Source organism: Crassostrea angulata, chromosome 7, assembly GCF_025612915.1.
Source record: "Crassostrea angulata isolate pt1a10 chromosome 7, ASM2561291v2, whole genome shotgun sequence".
Taxonomy (NCBI): domain Eukaryota; kingdom Metazoa; phylum Mollusca; class Bivalvia; order Ostreida; family Ostreidae; genus Magallana; species Magallana angulata.
In genome coordinates, this window is record NC_069117.1 from 23,389,450 (window position 1) to 23,406,613 (window position 17,164).

At 31.9% G+C, this 17,164-nt stretch overlaps 2 protein-coding genes across 3 annotated transcripts; one reads left to right on the forward strand and one right to left on the reverse strand.

Annotated features, from left to right (window-relative positions):
- Positions 1–1,786: 1,786 nt before the first annotated feature.
- Positions 1,787–8,436, reverse strand: LOC128156811 (60S ribosomal protein L35-like). Of its 2 annotated transcripts, none has more exons than XM_052819113.1 (4): positions 8,357–8,436; positions 7,858–7,932; positions 4,386–4,447; positions 1,787–2,032 (listed from the first exon to the last, which is right to left on the reverse strand). In XM_052819113.1, the coding sequence occupies exons 1-4, from the start codon at positions 8,357–8,359 to the stop codon at positions 1,801–1,803; spliced, it is 372 nt and encodes a 123-aa protein (XP_052675073.1). In that variant the 5' UTR covers positions 8,360–8,436; the 3' UTR covers positions 1,787–1,800. The 2 variants fall into 2 exon arrangements, with proteins under 2 accessions (XP_052675073.1, XP_052675072.1); XM_052819112.1 differs by lacking the exon at positions 8,357–8,436 and adding an exon at positions 8,061–8,084.
- A 2,420-nt stretch (positions 8,437–10,856) lies between these two features.
- On the forward strand, positions 10,857–15,873 carry LOC128157294 (actin-related protein 2/3 complex subunit 5-C-like). Its single transcript, XM_052819772.1, has 4 exons — positions 10,857–11,065; positions 12,796–12,866; positions 13,428–13,604; positions 15,235–15,873. Exons 1-4 carry the CDS (start codon positions 10,924–10,926, stop codon positions 15,295–15,297), a joined length of 453 nt encoding a protein of 150 aa, XP_052675732.1. The 5' UTR covers positions 10,857–10,923; the 3' UTR covers positions 15,298–15,873.
- The last annotated feature ends 1,291 nt before the right edge of the window (positions 15,874–17,164 follow it).

The window sequence follows — 17,164 nt, forward strand, 5'->3', positions numbered from 1 at the left end:
TCATTTTATCTTTTATTTTCAAATAATATCCTGTTAATTTGAGCTTTTTTCCAGGTGTGTTATTCCACCTTAAGTCCTGAAAGCATGCCGTTGTTAGCAGGTGCATTTGTAAACATTAAGAAGATTGACAAAATTTCCTTCGCAAGGGTGTGAAGGAATCAAAATAGAGCATGAATTATTCATGATATCGAGAAAAACTGAATGTGGTTTTTCGATGATGTCGTATAACACACCATGACATTAAGCATCCCCAATAATTCAAAATGTAATGTCAAAATAAACTTGAAATTTCTCCTCTTAATTCTTAGCAATTTTGAGATGCAAAAGCCTGTTCCCATCCTTTCTACACACTTTCCGAACTAATTGACAAATTGGGATCGATTGTTGTACATGTTTAAATTTTCCGTTATCTGCAGACTAAAAAGACGAGGTCAACTTGAAATTAGGATTTTAATTATCGAGTTCTTAAAATATTTAATTCACAAACTTAATTTTTTAAAACATGTAATATTAATATACATGTAATACTGTTTAATTTTCTCTTGTGAAATGAATGCAATTTAACTTTCCCCCGATCGCTATTCGATTTGATTCCTCGATTCACTTTGCACGAAATCACGTGGTACATGTACTTGGAATAAGTGTACCAACATAAACATGAAACTGTCATACCACTATTTGAGAGCGTTAGCTTGCTGGTACCATAAGGTATATCAGATCTCTCAAAGATACCCTTCAAGGATAAATTCCGTTCTCCTGGATTGCTATGTTCTATAGATCAATGATAAAAAAAAAGAGGGTTCTTGAAATTATCACCCATCCAAAGGCACCACTTTACTGAACCTCTAAAGGACACTTAAAAAATCAATGATGTGCTAAATCTAAATCTAGAAATTGCTTGTTCTTCGAGTGTAATGTACCACCAGCTTCAGTGGTACCCCAAGACTAAATGTTATAAATTCTACTTTTTCAAGTGTTAAAATGTGGATATTTTTGGAGACTTTTTAATTTGCTGCTGAACATTATATTTTTCATGTCAACATTTACAGCCCCAAAAATGCAACCCTCAAAATCCTGGCGCTGTTATGATGAAATATCATTTGGGTAGATATTTTATACATTTTAACATACATCCTCCAGGAAAGCTTGGATGACTCAATATGTGTATATGTGTTAACATATTTTCATGTATTTATTCTACTTCGAGTACCCTTAGTACTTTGATTTCTTTTTTTTTGGCAGCTACATTGCACATAATATGGGTCCTGTATGTTTGTTGCATGCTAGCCAAGCTTATCGCAAATTTAAAGAAGTAAAGCGCACTTAGTTTGACCTGCAATATAGTGCTTATTCAGGAATTGAAAATCATTCTATTTAGTAGTCAGGGTTTTGAAATTTCTCATCTGCATACCCATCTTATATAAATGCTAACACGGGTTATGTATTTTTTCTGCAATGTCACTGCCTTCATATCGCGGATGAATCACCAAAGAAAGCGTTTTATTGTTTAAATAAATATTACATTGGTATTATATGTAATTCTAGATTACTATTTTATAGCCAATTATAACAAGTAACTGAGTATATAGTTGCTGATATCATTTTAAATCATCAAGTTCAATAACATAAACGTAATTATTTTATTACAAATGTTAAAGCCGAGGAAACCAATGGTTTAAATATGATTTTTGTTATCACCATGAATCAAAAACTATCCTTAAATCCTTATTTATGCAATATTATTCTTCCTTATCTCTATATTTTGAAATTCAAGAAGAACTCAATATGTAACTCTACACTTTATTGTTTAACAGCAAACTTTCTCATGGGGTAGAGTCTTTCTCTGCGCTGCTGTTTTCGTGACTTGATGGACTTTTCGAAAGGTGTCAGGGCCCTTCTCATGGCGCGAGTCTTCTTTTTGCGGAGGTCTGTGGGCTTTAAGCGCTTAGATTTGTAATATTTCCTCAAGTTTTCTTTCTGGGTCTGGTGCATCACTGTCAACACTCGAGCAATGGATTTTCTTACCACACGACTAAAATAAAAGATAATATGCATGTAATTAGTTAATCTCATTTGACCTCCCATTCAATAGATGTTTTCTGGAGTGGATTTTCAGGTCATTACATCAGTCCTATCGATCCATTGGCTGAATAACTTCATTATTCTTCAGGCCAAAGTATTTCATCATTTGTAATGACATTTAAATTTAAAACACTCATACCTTGAATAAAAATAACTTAATAAATCAAAAACGTGGAAACTATCAAAAATACATAAATAATCTTTAATAACGAGTGTTCAATGCCAATGTACACAGCCAATTGTGCATCATGTGAAATTCGTGTGAAGTGTAATTCACATGAAATTAACATAAATTTCACGCAAGGCAGAATTGCCTCTATAAAGAACCATAAACTTAATTTCTGTTTTGTCATATACAGTTTGGTTTGTTTCATTACAAGAGTTTCTATGCAACTCTGCTTGATATACTCAAGATAAATAAAAATAAAATTGCATAAACTAATTTGGTACATCCAATTCTGAGTAAAACACACAAAGCTCCACCAAGTTTGTGGAGCATTCCAGTAAAAGTTCTCAATTCCACTAAATATTATTTGGCATACAGATGTGTTAATGCAGTATACCATAATACTGTTCTTTGGCTTACATTACAAACAAGAGAGCTAAATAAAAGATTTCCATACAAAACATAATGAGGGGTTTTTCAACATCATAAGTCAATAATTCTTGAGTTGTTTAAAATTGTATTACATCAACAAAAACCTCCCTCTACAAGATAGAAGGATGTGAGATGCTGACACAAGTTTCTCTGTGCATCGTATGTCACAGGAGTGTGATAGTCACAGTCTGCCGGCTTAATTGATGCAGAGTGGGATCTCTGTAATTGCTTTTTACCTGTTTTTGAACACTATTGTATTTTCAGTTGTGCACAGAGACATGCACACAAACAGCATACAGCTTAACAAAGTTAACATACTACAGTATTTGTACCAGTGTACCAACAGTAGTTGATGATGTAGTCCCATGGTGAAAGTAATTCTTGTTCATTATATGGTAACATAAATAATGTTTAGTTTTAGGATGTTTTTGAAATATTGTATGACAAAACTCACTATGTTGGTGCGAAAATTGCTTGTCCATGATGTTGTGTATATGTATACACTTACTAGGTAATCTATATTTAATTTATGAAACTACAATTATATTAATACCGATTATGTATTTTGTGTTGTGACAAAACATTTTTTCATAGGAAATTAAGTCTTTTCAGAGGTGTTGTAAAATGGGTAAATTAGTATACTTTTTCAGTCATTTGTCATGTATTGATTTATATAATGTTACAAATTTTCAGATTAATAACTCTGTTATTTGTTTATTACAGCTTTTTACTGCAAAGCATAATAATGAACCAAAACATTGGCCTTGTTATCACTTGCCAGAATAACAGACATTACTCATGGTAAGTGTCTGAAATACTAGTTCTCATCTTTATCACTTAAAATAAAATTCAAAGACTTCCTTTTGTATTGATCTGACATTTGAACTGTGAAATAAATAGATTGGGATGCTTCTATTTTATCAAATAACAATTTTTTAAAGAGCAAATTACACAATAACAGTCATTTCAAACAGGTATGTATGCTAATTGTACTATATGTAATTAAGAGAATCAGAAACTAAGTTAATTTTCAAGAAAGACGTAAAACTTTTAGCAATTTGTGTAATTCAAAAATTTTGCCTCTACATAATGGCTTTATCAAAAAGTAACTAATCTACTGTGACAGGTTTGACCTCAAACTTCTTCAGTAATTTACCTAGACATTTCAAAACATCACGTAAGAAGTTTTTGGTGTGGTTTTTTTTTTTTTTAAATAAATTAACAGGAATATTGCAATTTCAACATAGGTTGAAACTACCATATCCTCATCCTGCGATCCAACAGTTAAAATAGCAATCAAAAATATAAGTGTATTACATCAACAAGAACATCCCTCAAAAGGCTAAAGGATGTGGAATGCTGACACAAGTTTCTCTGTGCATTGTATGTCACAGAAGTGTGATAGTCACAGTCTGCCGGCTTAATTGATGCAGAGTCCAAATCCATCTACACATGGGAATCTGATAGATTCTAGAATCAGAATAACAGGGCCTTTGGCATTGAGGCACACAAATATCAAAAGTCGGATATCAATACCTGAAAACTTCTTTACAACTTTATTTCACCACCGCAATCCCTGTGCCACAATTTAAAGATCCTTTTTTTTGGTATCCTTTAGGTTTTTATTGTAAGACAGCTATTATAGTAATTAATTCTCATCATTCAGTTGTTTAGATTAGTGTAGGCATTTCAATAAACAACTTACATTTTTGACAGTTTTGATGCTGCACCACCAGTTACCTTGGCAACTCTCAGTGTACCCAGTTCCTGAAATTAAGAAAAAGTATCATTAAAGTAGTCCGAGTATAGCACTACGTCATAATACGGATTTTAAAATATTGGTTCGACTTTTACAAAGCGTTTTTGATACCCGGTATTGATTTTGCTCTACATCGCTGTTGTAAACAATGGCAATAATAAGCAATTAGAACGGTAATATATGTATTCTATGAGAGATAGAAATAATTAATGTTGAGAAACTCGATTCCGTTAAATAAAAATGAAAAACAAAGTTTCTGATTAACCAGGATCTCAGGTATGCTTATATCTTCTTTGTTTTGACCTCCCCCCCCCCCCCCCCCTTAATTTTTATTTTTCTTTTACTAAAACCGGTTTAAATTTAGAGACAGAAGCTATTTCGAATTTAATCAATCGTCAATTAATTAATGTTTAAATGATATCTAACATTGTTGACAGATCTAGGCAGAAAACTGTAGCAAAATGTGATTTTTACGAATTTTTTCGTCAGGGTCTACTTGGTTTAGAGCTTATAGCGTGAAAAGTAATCCGTCAACATATAACTTATTTTACCAAATCTTTTTTCTAAGATGTCAATCTATAGAATAAACACCATGAATTTAAGTTTGAGTCCATAAAATAGTAAAAAAATTACCAAACGTGATACTAGCATTGCATTTTTTGTATTCTATTTTGATACATCAGGTCCATAAAGCGTACTTACTTACAAAAATTTGCGCAAAATTATTAATGAGATATGGCTTAAATAAATATGTATACTCTATTTTGTATGTTCAGTTCTAATTTTCCCAAAATTGGTAATTATTTTTAGGAAAAACGGACCTCTGGCAAATTTCATAATTGTCAATAATTTTTGCAAGGGGGTACACCCGTCTGAGAGGTGATAACAAACAAACTAGCATGTAAACATACATATTTTCTTTTGTATATGTATTACTAGAATGTATATTTATCATTTAAAGCTAAGCTTTTAATGATTGAGCCCATTTAGTGCCGAGTATAGGACTACCTAAATCTCTATCTCTTAATGTGTAAATCATGCAAGATAATCATCCAAACATTATATTCTATATATAAAGATAACGAAATCATTCATGACAAAACACCAACAATGTTACCATGGCAATTTAAATGCTTACTTGTTGTGTAACTGAGCATATAAAAGCAACTTTACAAGTCTAAATAGATTGATTTGGCAAAATGAATGTTCCTTGTTGCATGTCTTGACACATTTGGAACAAACTCTGCCAGCATGCATCACCATTCATCATCAAAAAATATTTAGCAAACTTCAGTTTAACATTAACATTTATCATAACTCACCAAACTTATCAAAAACAACAGAAGTTTACTTTTGAGTGACGTAAATTCTCCAAAATAATCACCGAGATGTTCTGAAAACGTATAACTGTAGAGCAAGCAAAAAATGCACGAAAAGATTTTTTTGTGTTTGTCGTATGCTTTTGGATCTCCTCAGTGATTACATGGAGAGTTTGCATCAACTTCTGTTGCTTTTGATATGTTTGGCAAGTATCTAGTACATTTCGGAATGATGTGTTTATCATGCGACAGATAGATGTAGTCAGACGCTAGTGATAAGTTATTTGACCATTTTCAAACTTAGATCTCGTCAGAAAACCAGAAAAACAGAGAAATTGGAGAACTTGTTTAAAACATAGCTTGAACCAAGGACCCTCAATAAATCCAAGATGGCGAGTGTCGTCCCTTTACTTTTTTGTAATGTACATTGAATACACTTTTTTAAACATGATTGAAACGAATTTATTTGTTGCAATATACAAAAATTCACCTAAGATTATTAATTTCAATCAATTTTTCCTTTGGGAACAAATAATTAAAAAACTTCACTATCCAACAACCAAGCCCCTTAGTTTGCATCACACTGCATTTCACATGCAATTATTTTTACTTAAGTGGGGTTTTTTATTCATTTAGCACACGCCAAGAAAATCCTGCAATACTAGAATGTTTTCATTTATATTTTTAAGAAGTATTTTATTCAAGTATAATAATGGTTAATTGCTAAGGTTGAAAATTAAAAAAAAGTATATGTAGTGTAGAGAAAAAATGAGAAAGAACAGAAAAAACATGTAATAAAAACAAAACAAAAATTGATAACAGAGTAGAAAAAAATAGAAAGTTTGGGGGGGGGGGGGGGGGGGGGAGAACAAATAAGCAATAAAAAAATGAAAAGAAGGGAGTGTAAGGAAAGTCAGAAGTACCCATTTTGATACATTTTTTATACAATGTGTACATTTTTACCTATTAATTTACTTAAAGGGGAAGGAAACTAAAAATATGTTGTACAATAAATCAATTAATTATCATCTACTATAATTGTAAATCGTATTTATTTTCATTAAAAACCCTTAAACAATGAATAAATAAAAAAAAATTGATCGCTTAATTTAAATTTCCCGCCCCTATGTGGGCTGCCATTGAACTTTAATCTATGACATCACACCATCTATTCCTGTTTGTCTTATCAACATAACATCAGTATTAGTAAATCATGATATTCGCTCTGAATGACCAGTTCTGGAAAATTTGAAACAATATTGATTTTACCATTGCAAACTACAAACTAACGTCAAATGGAGCATGTTCGTTGAAATCTAAAAGCGGAGGTTAGTGTCGAAGAAATCTCCGCGTAAATGTGGAAATTGACAACAGATGCCAAGTATCATAGAAAATGTCTGCCGTCGTTATTTCGACATGGTAATTCCGACTTTAAAGAATGAATTTTAAACATCCCGATTACAATTATAACATTTATTCAGTTAGCGAAGAACTTGACTTGGAATAAAAAATTTAATCCAGGTCGTTTTCAACTTTGAATGATAGCAGATTAACAGCTGTCATTTACTTATGAAAATGCATATATTTATGCATACAATGATACATGTATTTTTTCTTTAGATTGACGTGTGAACTCAAACATTATCAATTTTGTTTAGTCGATTATTTGAGTAACAGAAAGGCATAAACCAGCGTTAATTATATTCAGAGCAATGTGTACATTCATTTGTATATGTAAATCAAACCGGAATAGATGGTGTGACGTCAAAATAATTAATTTTTCTTGTTTTTAATACAAAAGAGTTCTACATCATGCAGCCTCCATTAAATACGATTTCTCCAACTTCAAACGTTCATTAAAGCTTAATTACGTATTTTATATTTTCAAAACAGCATGACCACACATGATAATTTACACCACTTTATTAAAAATAGATTATGTTTTTGACTTTCCTTCCCCTTTAAATCTGTTTGTTCTTTTTATGTAAAAATGAATTTTATCAAATAATAGTAATAGTAATTTTGAGTTTATCACTTCCAAAAAGTGGATTTCATTACTGAAACGGGGAATAGTTCTTGTTTAGGTAATTGTGTCCAACCTGTTTAAGTTCATCCAACTGCTTTTCCAAATCCTCCTTCTTCTTGCCACGGAGTTCCTTGGCCTTTACCTTTGCCTGAATTTAAAGAACAGAGTTGTTTATACCGGTTATATCTTCTAACAGTGCAATACATTTTGAGGAAATTCGGGATGAATACGTTGTTAAAATAAGCGTTTTCTCATTTGTCAAAATGTTTTCCCCACCGCGGCCATTGTGCAACTTCTTGAATCACAGCAATATTACTTCTGGACTTAAAAGAAGAGCTCGTGAGTGCTTATCTTCCACAGAGTTTACATTTTAAAGTTTAGTTTTCCTCTTTTGGTGTACAGATCATTGGTTATTTATGTAGGTATTTCTTATAACATTACGGTAATTTTCACAAAATATCTTTATTATATCAAAGAAACGATATTTATTTCTCTAAAAATGTCCAAAATAATTTATATTATTGTTAAAATTATAAGATGACGATGGATTCTTAGAGGAATGTATATTTTACCATGTTGATAACTATTATGGCGGACAAAAGAGGGCGCTACAAATACCACATATTTAATGCACCGAAATTTACTAAAACTCGAGTAGAATAGAAAAATGATTTCCGGAAAAAATAAATTTAACTAAACATAGATTGTATTTGCAAATTTGTTTATGTCAGAATCTTCTTTACTCAAATTTGAGAAATCTAGTCGATACCAGTGAGAATATAAGTCACTCTTGGATTTTTTTTTACATGGAAATTATTAACAGTGTCATTTCTTTCACAAAGCTCTTACTGTATATAGTACGTTCAGAATATAATTATGTTGCATTTGCTAGGAGTGATAATGCAATTAAGTGCATTGTGTCCCAACCAGGGGGAACGGGTAGAAGACAAGATCCAGCCTCTTTTTATGTAGAGTTGGGTGGATAATGCGTGTAAAATGCCTATACTCGGACAGATAAAATACTGAAAAATTAAAATATCAATAAACCTGATAGTATATACCGGGTTTTTTTTTAAGAATTATTCAAAACAATATTTATTTATAATATCATTGATTTTAAACCTTTAAATATGCCCATTACTTGGAACATATGTTGACCCAAACTGGCGTATGCCTATCAAAATCTCCAAAAAGTGTCATTTTTTTTTTAAACGGCTTCAAAGCATTTTCTTTTATAGAGTGAGTCTGTGCTTCATATTTTTCTCACAGTCTAAATAAGGTCTAATGGAAAAACAAACCGATTTTAATCAACAAAAACGTGGAAAGATGACACACTATACAATAAAATATCATTTTGTATCATACAATTCAACGTTTTGAAAAAAATAATACAAGTCCCGGTAAATTCGTGGCCAAAGACACACATATAATTTTTAACAACGTACTTTGATGTGTCTGAAATGGCTCAGTGGTTAGAGCTCAGACATAAGGCTAATCTTGTAAAACTACGGTTTTTATGTTGTGAGTTCGATACCATCGACTAAAACTTAATTATATAATTCGAAGTTGTGCTGTTGCAAACTTGTAGATTTAACTGGGGAAAAATAAATTCAAAACTGTGTTTTACAACCAATCTGATTAAAATAAGATCTTTGATCCGCTCTGACAAATTCTTTGTGTAGCGACACCGAATTTTTCAGAGCGGATCAAAGATCTTATTTTAATCAGATTGTTTTACAACTAACCGAATGGTCATTTTCGCTATTTTAACACCCCCCCCCCCCCCCCCCATCTTCTTTGATAAGCTAATTTACACAATTAATACGCATAAAAATCACAAGAATTGAATAAATAGGGATGACACCGTAATGCAATATATGCGATAGATCGGTTAATTTAACATGAATGTCATTGTAGAACACGTTGAATTCTTATAAATCATGGCTATCTATTTCTTTGATTATTATTTACTTTTGAAATTTAAGTTGTCTGCCCAGTTATTCACTGTATGGCTTATGAATATCAGATCAGGTTTAGTAAATATGAAAAATATTTCTATAATAAAGGATTTTTTTTTACAGATGAGAGAGAGAGAGAGAGAGAGAGAGAGATTGTGCGTGTTTAATAACGATAAATGTGTACAGTTTGTAAAGATAGTTTTCAAAACTGCATTAATTTGATTAAGCGTATCGTTGGACACCCATGGTCGGTTCGTTTCTCTTATTTTGTGGGTAATAGAATCGAGATGATCATGACCGTGGGTTAATTAGGTAAATTTTCAGCATAAAGGTTGTACATGTAATATATAAAGATAGAGTCTGGTTGAGACACTCTCAGATAGTAAACATTGAACCGTTTCGGGTCTATACCGCAAGTACATTCTAGACGAGCCGTTGAGAATAAATATGAGCCTTTAATGAGAAAAATACGTTTTAGTTACCGATAAAGTCTAACAGCGTGGTTTAACCTTCAAAGAAACGAATTTCCGTAACTGGTGTGGCAATTTATTGTGAAAAAATGAAATTATTACTGATTTGTTAAATACAACACACAAATATAAATATTCATATCTCTAAATTATTTCAATAGAAATGGTTATAGCTTATAACCCATGTTCAGTTCCCAGTTGTTTGTAGTGTACTCTAGTTAGTATATATATTGTTAAACGGTATTCAATGTTAAATTTTAACTACATACATAGATTGGTTTACAGAAGTTAAATGAAGATGTTTAGATTTTATTTTTAGACAAGAAGGATGAAAGAATGGGCGGACAGGCAGAATGATTACATTACAAATAAAGAAAACAACAAACAAAAACACCCCCCCCCCCCCAAAAAAAAATACAAAACAACAAAAAAGTTACAAATTAAATCAAGTCATTATTAAAAATGAATTTCTTCTACACAAAAAGGAAGTTGGTTATTTATTTTAATCTAGTATTGTATTAAAAAATCAAATACTTAAAACATTGAGCATTGAGATATAATTGTGATCATGCTCACTTATTTTAAAACGATCTGTTGACACTTTCTGTTCTTTCCGGTAATTAGTTGAACTTACGGGCATTTGTGATCGTGGTAAGCCGGAAAACTAGAGAACTTCCGGGGTGGTGCTTTCAGACGGAAAAAATATTTACAATGGCAAAAAACACTGGTGCCAGTAAGTTTAGAAAAGTAAATGTTGATGAATACGACGAAGAAAACTTTCAGGACAATGAAGATTCAGATGTCGGTGTAGTTGGTCCAAATGAAAACGAAGTTACCAACTTTTTAAACCAATGTATCCTTTAATCAAGAAGGGAACTTTCTTCCGCAAGTTGCAGTACCAATGAACGAGATGAATGCGACTTTTCCTCTTGTCACGAATGAACTGTTTAAAAAAAATGTTCTAACGTTTGTGTATTTTACTTACTATTTAGATATTTAGACCGCGTAACATTGTTTAATTATAACTTCGGTTCGATATGACTAACTAATGCATTTCCTTGTTTGATTCTTACATGTATTTTAGACCTAAGAGCCCATAAGAATGAAGATTTATCTATAGACAACACGTGTATATACCAAATCAATAGAAATTACAATCTGTACCTATGAAGTTGAAAAACTGTTCCAGTATAGAGGGAAAAAGAATCACTTCACGTGCAGTGACATCACCAGCATCCATGTTTAATTCTGAATCTTGTACTAGCTTAATGTTTCATAACAACTGTTTGTGATGTAAATTGAGCAATACACCCTCAAGTATACTTATTCTTCTGCAATTTGTAATTTTTATCTTCTATTTTAAAAATTTCAGTGCGGTCCGATCTTTGCTACTTTGTAAAGTGATGTCTGCCTCTACTAATATGACATCATTATGTAAAATGAGCAGGCGACATTTAGAATTATGAATACATAGATAGGCGGATCCAGCTGTGCTTCTGATTAATCTTTTGTAAATTGATAGTGCACATTGGCTTTGCCCTTATTACAGTCACACCGTAAAATATAATATATATACGGTGTGACCGTTGGACCGAGCGCAGATTTAACACATGCAGTGCAGTTTGATTTTTGTAGAATAAAATTTATTTGAAACGCACACAGTAGGATCCGCCTGGTTGCCTACTCAAATCATTAGCCAAAGTTTTACTAAACGTCGCGTGCTCAGTCTACATTGTGACGTCATATTTCAGACGTAAAACGTTCAAGTTTTGTCTTCGGAAATAGCCGAAGAGAGAAACGTTATTCCGAACTATTTTTTTATTTCTTCTTTCATTGTTTATCAATTTAATTCATATGAATGCCGCTGTAATAAAATTAAATACTTTATTCGGCATCTAAAAGATCAATTCCTTGACCTTAATGTTTTTATTTTCCATCTGATAATCTGATAACACATACATAGAACATGTCGTGTTTCTTGATTGAAGCACTATTGAAAATTATCTGGTTTCCTTTTTAATTTCTTTTAATTCGACCTTCTATTGAAACACTGGAACTTATTTAATCGAGTTTAGGGACAACAAACATCGATAAGTACTGATCAATCAATGATGGAACTAACTTTTTATAAACAAAATGGCTGCCAAGATGGCGGCGCCCAGGGCTGGAAGAAATTTTTTTTGGCCTTAGTACCCCTGATTCAACTTTCATTTTTCACTGATTTTCTTATATATACGTGTTACCATTAATCCTCGCTTCGCCCGCCTCTCGCTGCGCTCGGTATTAGTATATGATATAGCCTTGCCACCAGTGGCAGTTTTGGCAGTCTTGTACCGGTAGTTGTTTTTATACCAGCTGATGGTAAATTATCTATACTGTATTCCCCAGTATATGGACCAAACTGACCACACAGATTTACGCTTGAAGTCTTTTCCGGAAAGAACCCCCTCCTCCCAACCCCCCCCCCCCCCCCAAAAAAAAATACATATTATGCTACCACAACTAAAGGTACAACAGTCCTAAAATACATAGATCCAACTTGATACAGTGCAGTACTTTTCAACTTTCCTTAACATGATAAAGCTAAAAATGTGGAGGCACTGAAGGCTGTTTTGCAAAATCCCCTGCAGGGTTGCAAAGACAAAAGACTAAAGGTATGTACCCATAGCTGTGATGATTTTGAAGTAATGGTGATTTTTATGATGAACTTGAGTAGTTGTCACTTTTGTGATTTATTTGGTTCATTATTCTATTCTAAACTTAATTTGGAGAGGAATGGGTCACCTTCATTGCATGTTATACATTTCTCTGAAATTAATAAAAGTGTAAACCCCATCTAACTTCCACAATATTATTATATAACGTTATAACTCAGATGGTTGAAGCCTTGCGAAGTGATACAGCAAATCATGTTTTTAAGAATCAAGATGGACTGAGACTTTTACAATTCATAACTTTTATATGGTACTTTTATATGGGTTTCTTAAATGCATTCATATGTAATTATCTTAAAAATTTATCAACTGTTATTAAATCTTAGATATCAATATGTGCTTTTATTAGTAAAACTATCTCAATGTGTTCCATTCTACTCAAATGAAAAAAATGATGATTTTCAATGTACATTTTAAAAAAAATCCAGTATGCTTACCGTACTTAGTTTATTTTAAATGAAATGCTATCTTTCTATTTATTTTATTTTTTTCAAATCTCAGGACAAAGTTGTACAGCTTGTAGTTCGAGTGCTGACTGCATTCAAAGCCAGTGACATAGAGAAAGGAGTGAATGCCCTTGACAGTCAAACACTGGACATTCTAATGAAATATATTTATAGAGGATTTGAATTTCCATCAGAAGGGAGTAGTGCTGCTCTTCTCTCATGGCATGAAAAGGTAATACATGCTTAGAATAATGTCAATTTTGAATGGAAAAACATATGTAGAATGTTGCATATGAAGCACAGGTAAAACTCAAAATGTACAGGTATCTAATGTATTCAAGTCTCGAGATTTTCACATAGGTCAATTTGAATTTTATATGATGGTTTGATGGTCATTAGGGTGATTTAACCATGCATCGCACACATACCTTGGATCGGACAACTTTGTTTATAAATACACAAATAAATGTGCATGCGCTCATGTGTTGTTTCGTATATTCCTGAATTAGAACAAATGAACATTATCATTATTAAGAATTTGACAGTCACATTGTCAAAGAAATAGCAATATAGACATCGTAAAATGACATCAATTATGCCATTATTGAAAATTTAGTTACGAAGATTTTACACTAAAACATTATTTGAATGTTGTGCGTTTGATTGTGAATTAGTGAAAATGCACTCTCTGCCTAAAATAATTAGAAAGAAGTAAGTTTTGAAACAAAATTTGATTAAAATAAGTCCAAGAAATTTGAACAATTAATGTCAAGGTCATTATTGCACCATATGTTCATTTCACCATGGATCGGACAAAAGTTAACATGCATCGGACAGTTTTCACTGCTTGATTTTTTCTAATAATATGGATATTATGTGCCCATTCCTTGTGATATACTTTAAATGTGAAGTAAAATATAAATTTTAAAAATAATTGATATAAACATTTTCCTCAAACCACTTAAAAATTGAGTTTTACGGACAAACCCTTTTTAGTCCAAAGTTCCTGTAGGAGCTGGCACGATAAAGAACCCCTTATGATAAATATTCCTTTAAACAGAAGCACTAGTCTAAATTCCTATATGTAGATTTAAGGACTTACATTAAAAGAAATATGAATTGCAATTGAATAAATTAATATTTCCGAACCTTTGTATTTTTGCATTAAAACCAGAAAATGTTGTTATTTTTAATCTCTACTGTACTGCTATAGCTGTCCGATGCTTGGTAAATATTGTCCGATCCATGGTGAAATAGTTCAACGCTTCATTAATTTGCTTTATTTTCTACATTTTTAACAATTTCACAATTTTTTCTTCAATAATTAAGCAAGGGGAAAACCTGCAACTTTTAAAACAAGTTTTATTTATATTTGGACGATATTTGATGCGTGAACAAAGGGAAAAATCCAAAGGTGTCCGATGCATGGTGAAATCACCCTATATTCATAATATTTATATCCAGCAATAAATGCATGCATTTTGCAATTTTTATTACCAGGGTATAAGGTGGCTTAAATTTTGATAAAAGTTGAAGTAAGTCAGTTATTTTAAAAAGTTAGCATAAATTTCATTTAGTTCATATATGTATATTTTATTTAGTCTGTACAGTATCAAGTAGAAATTAATATTAAAACAAGTAAGCATAAATTTGATTTAGCGCATTTCTGTAATATATCTATTCAAATATGTTTTGGAAGACATTCATCAATGCACTTGATTTACCAGAAGCAACTTTCTGCCAAAAACACTAAATAAAATACAGAGTCAAATGTAATACATTTACAGTAATTTATATATAATAACATGATGCTCCCAATATGACTATTTGTTCTTTCAAAAGTGCCTCTTTTATATTTACAGGTGTATGCCAAAGGTGGCCCTGGCTGCATCATCCGTGTCCTGACCGACAGAAAAAGTGTGTGATGCTCAACACAAGATATAATTAAGAAGGGGTTCTATATGTGTAAATGTTTGTATAAGATTGAGATAGCAGTACATGCACCATGGGGAAGAGTCTAGAAAAAAAGAGAATACTTGTGATATAACTCAATCATGACATCTTCCAGAAGCATCTTTATTTTCTGGTAAAAGCCTCTGATATAAATTGTGTTCTATGCCATTCCCAATGTCTGTGCAATGCTTAATTGTTTTGTGATTTTAATGAGAAAAAAGTTCTTTATAATATTCAAGTTTAACAAAACAGATAGTTAATGCCTTGCAAGTTATGAACTGTTTTGTTTGTCATATTATTTTATTTCAATGGAATATTATTATTTGTGATCAATACACTTTTTCTGTATCTTTTATTATACCATGTAATTTTCATGCATTTTTGGTTTTCAAATTAAGGAAATAAATTTTGAGAATTTTTTGTCTCTTTAGATGTATTTAACTATGATTTTCAATATACATTTAAGAAAAAAGAAGTATTCATTCAAACATACTTTTGAATGTTACATAACATTTGCTTATCCATGTATTTACTTCACAATTATTTAAATGAAATAAATTTTATAATGAAAACAAATTTTATTTTTTGTTGCATATATGATTGCCCTGTTTTTTTAGGTCTCTTGATCAATATTGATCAACGTGTCACTATTATTAATGAATTACTTAAGAGTAATGAATGTTATGGGAAAAAAAGTGGGGAGGGGGCATCCCCCCCCCCAATACTACGTGTCTGTGGTGCCTTTTAATGCAGGCAAACTGTTAACTACTTCAAGGTGCTATTAATTTAAAGCAGCTTCAATAAGTTAAAAAAATAAAATCAAGTGCATTCTTAATACTATGGCATATTAACAAGAGAGAGAGAGAGAAAAATGCGGAGTCAGCAAACATGCGAGTGGCGGAACCTCACTCTTGGAATAATTTATAGAACTGGGAAGTATGAAATAGAATTCTAGACGTTTCGTGACCAAGACGGTTCGTGACCCGGACGTTCCGAGACCTTATAAGATTTTTCGTGACCAAGATTATTTTTTGCGTAATTAATAATGTAATACAGTTAATCAATTCCTAATAAATCAGAGGAAATGCGGATTGATCGTACGTGATATCGTGAGTAAGTAAAACTTTTTCATGGATGATAAAAAGTAAGTTTAATTCGTCATTTTTATATGATGTTAAATTATTTGATTAATAAATCTAAATAAACTGTAGCATTGTAGTTATAACATAATATGAAATTAGTTCTATCATGTCGATGATAATATGGTATTCCGGTGTCTTTTCATTAACGTTATATAATGGATACCATTGTACCTAGTGTGTATAATTCTAACATTTCAAGACTTGTACCCTTATCATATTTATTAGGAAGTTGTCTTCATTGTCATTGTTAATCATATAAACCCATGTTTTATGTTTTAAGGCTGGGTGGACATATTATGCATTTAGGATCATATATATCTTATATATAATTAGTATCTTGTTGCTTGGGTGTCTTTTTTGACAATAATTTATATATTTCTTCTTCTCATCGAAGTCAGTATAGTACAATGTACTAAAAAACCCACTGTGACAGGCATCCTACCTTCTTTATCATTGACTTGGCCATGCGCGGATCCAGAAAATTTTTCCAGGGGGGGGGGGTCCGAAGGATAATTGTGTTTGCCAGGGGGGTCCGAGGCATATTTTCGCGATAATTTTACTATGTAAATTTAATAAATTTTCATTTTCCAGGGGGGGTCGGGACCCCCCCCCCCCCCCGACCCCCCCCCTCTAGATCATTATTTAACATTATGAAGGAAACAAATTCAATGATAAGTTGTACTCATTTAATATTTAA

Coding starts and splice junctions, on each gene's coding strand:
- LOC128157294 (XM_052819772.1), top strand. CDS start 10,924: ATGGCAAAAAACACTGGTGCCAGTAAGTTTAGAAAAGTAAATGTTGAT. Junction 12,867..13,427: donor GCAAAGACAAAAGACTAAAG/GTATGTACCCAT, acceptor TTCAAATCTCAG/GACAAAGTTGTACAGCTTGT. Junction 13,605..15,234: donor TTCTCTCATGGCATGAAAAG/GTAATACATGCT, acceptor TTATATTTACAG/GTGTATGCCAAAGGTGGCCC.
- LOC128156811 (XM_052819112.1), bottom strand. Junction 4,448..7,857: donor AGTTGGATGAACTTAAACAG/GTTGGACACAAT, acceptor TCTTAATTTCAG/GAACTGGGTACACTGAGAGT. Junction 2,033..4,385: donor GCATCAAAACTGTCAAAAAT/GTAAGTTGTTTA, acceptor CTTTTATTTTAG/TCGTGTGGTAAGAAAATCCA.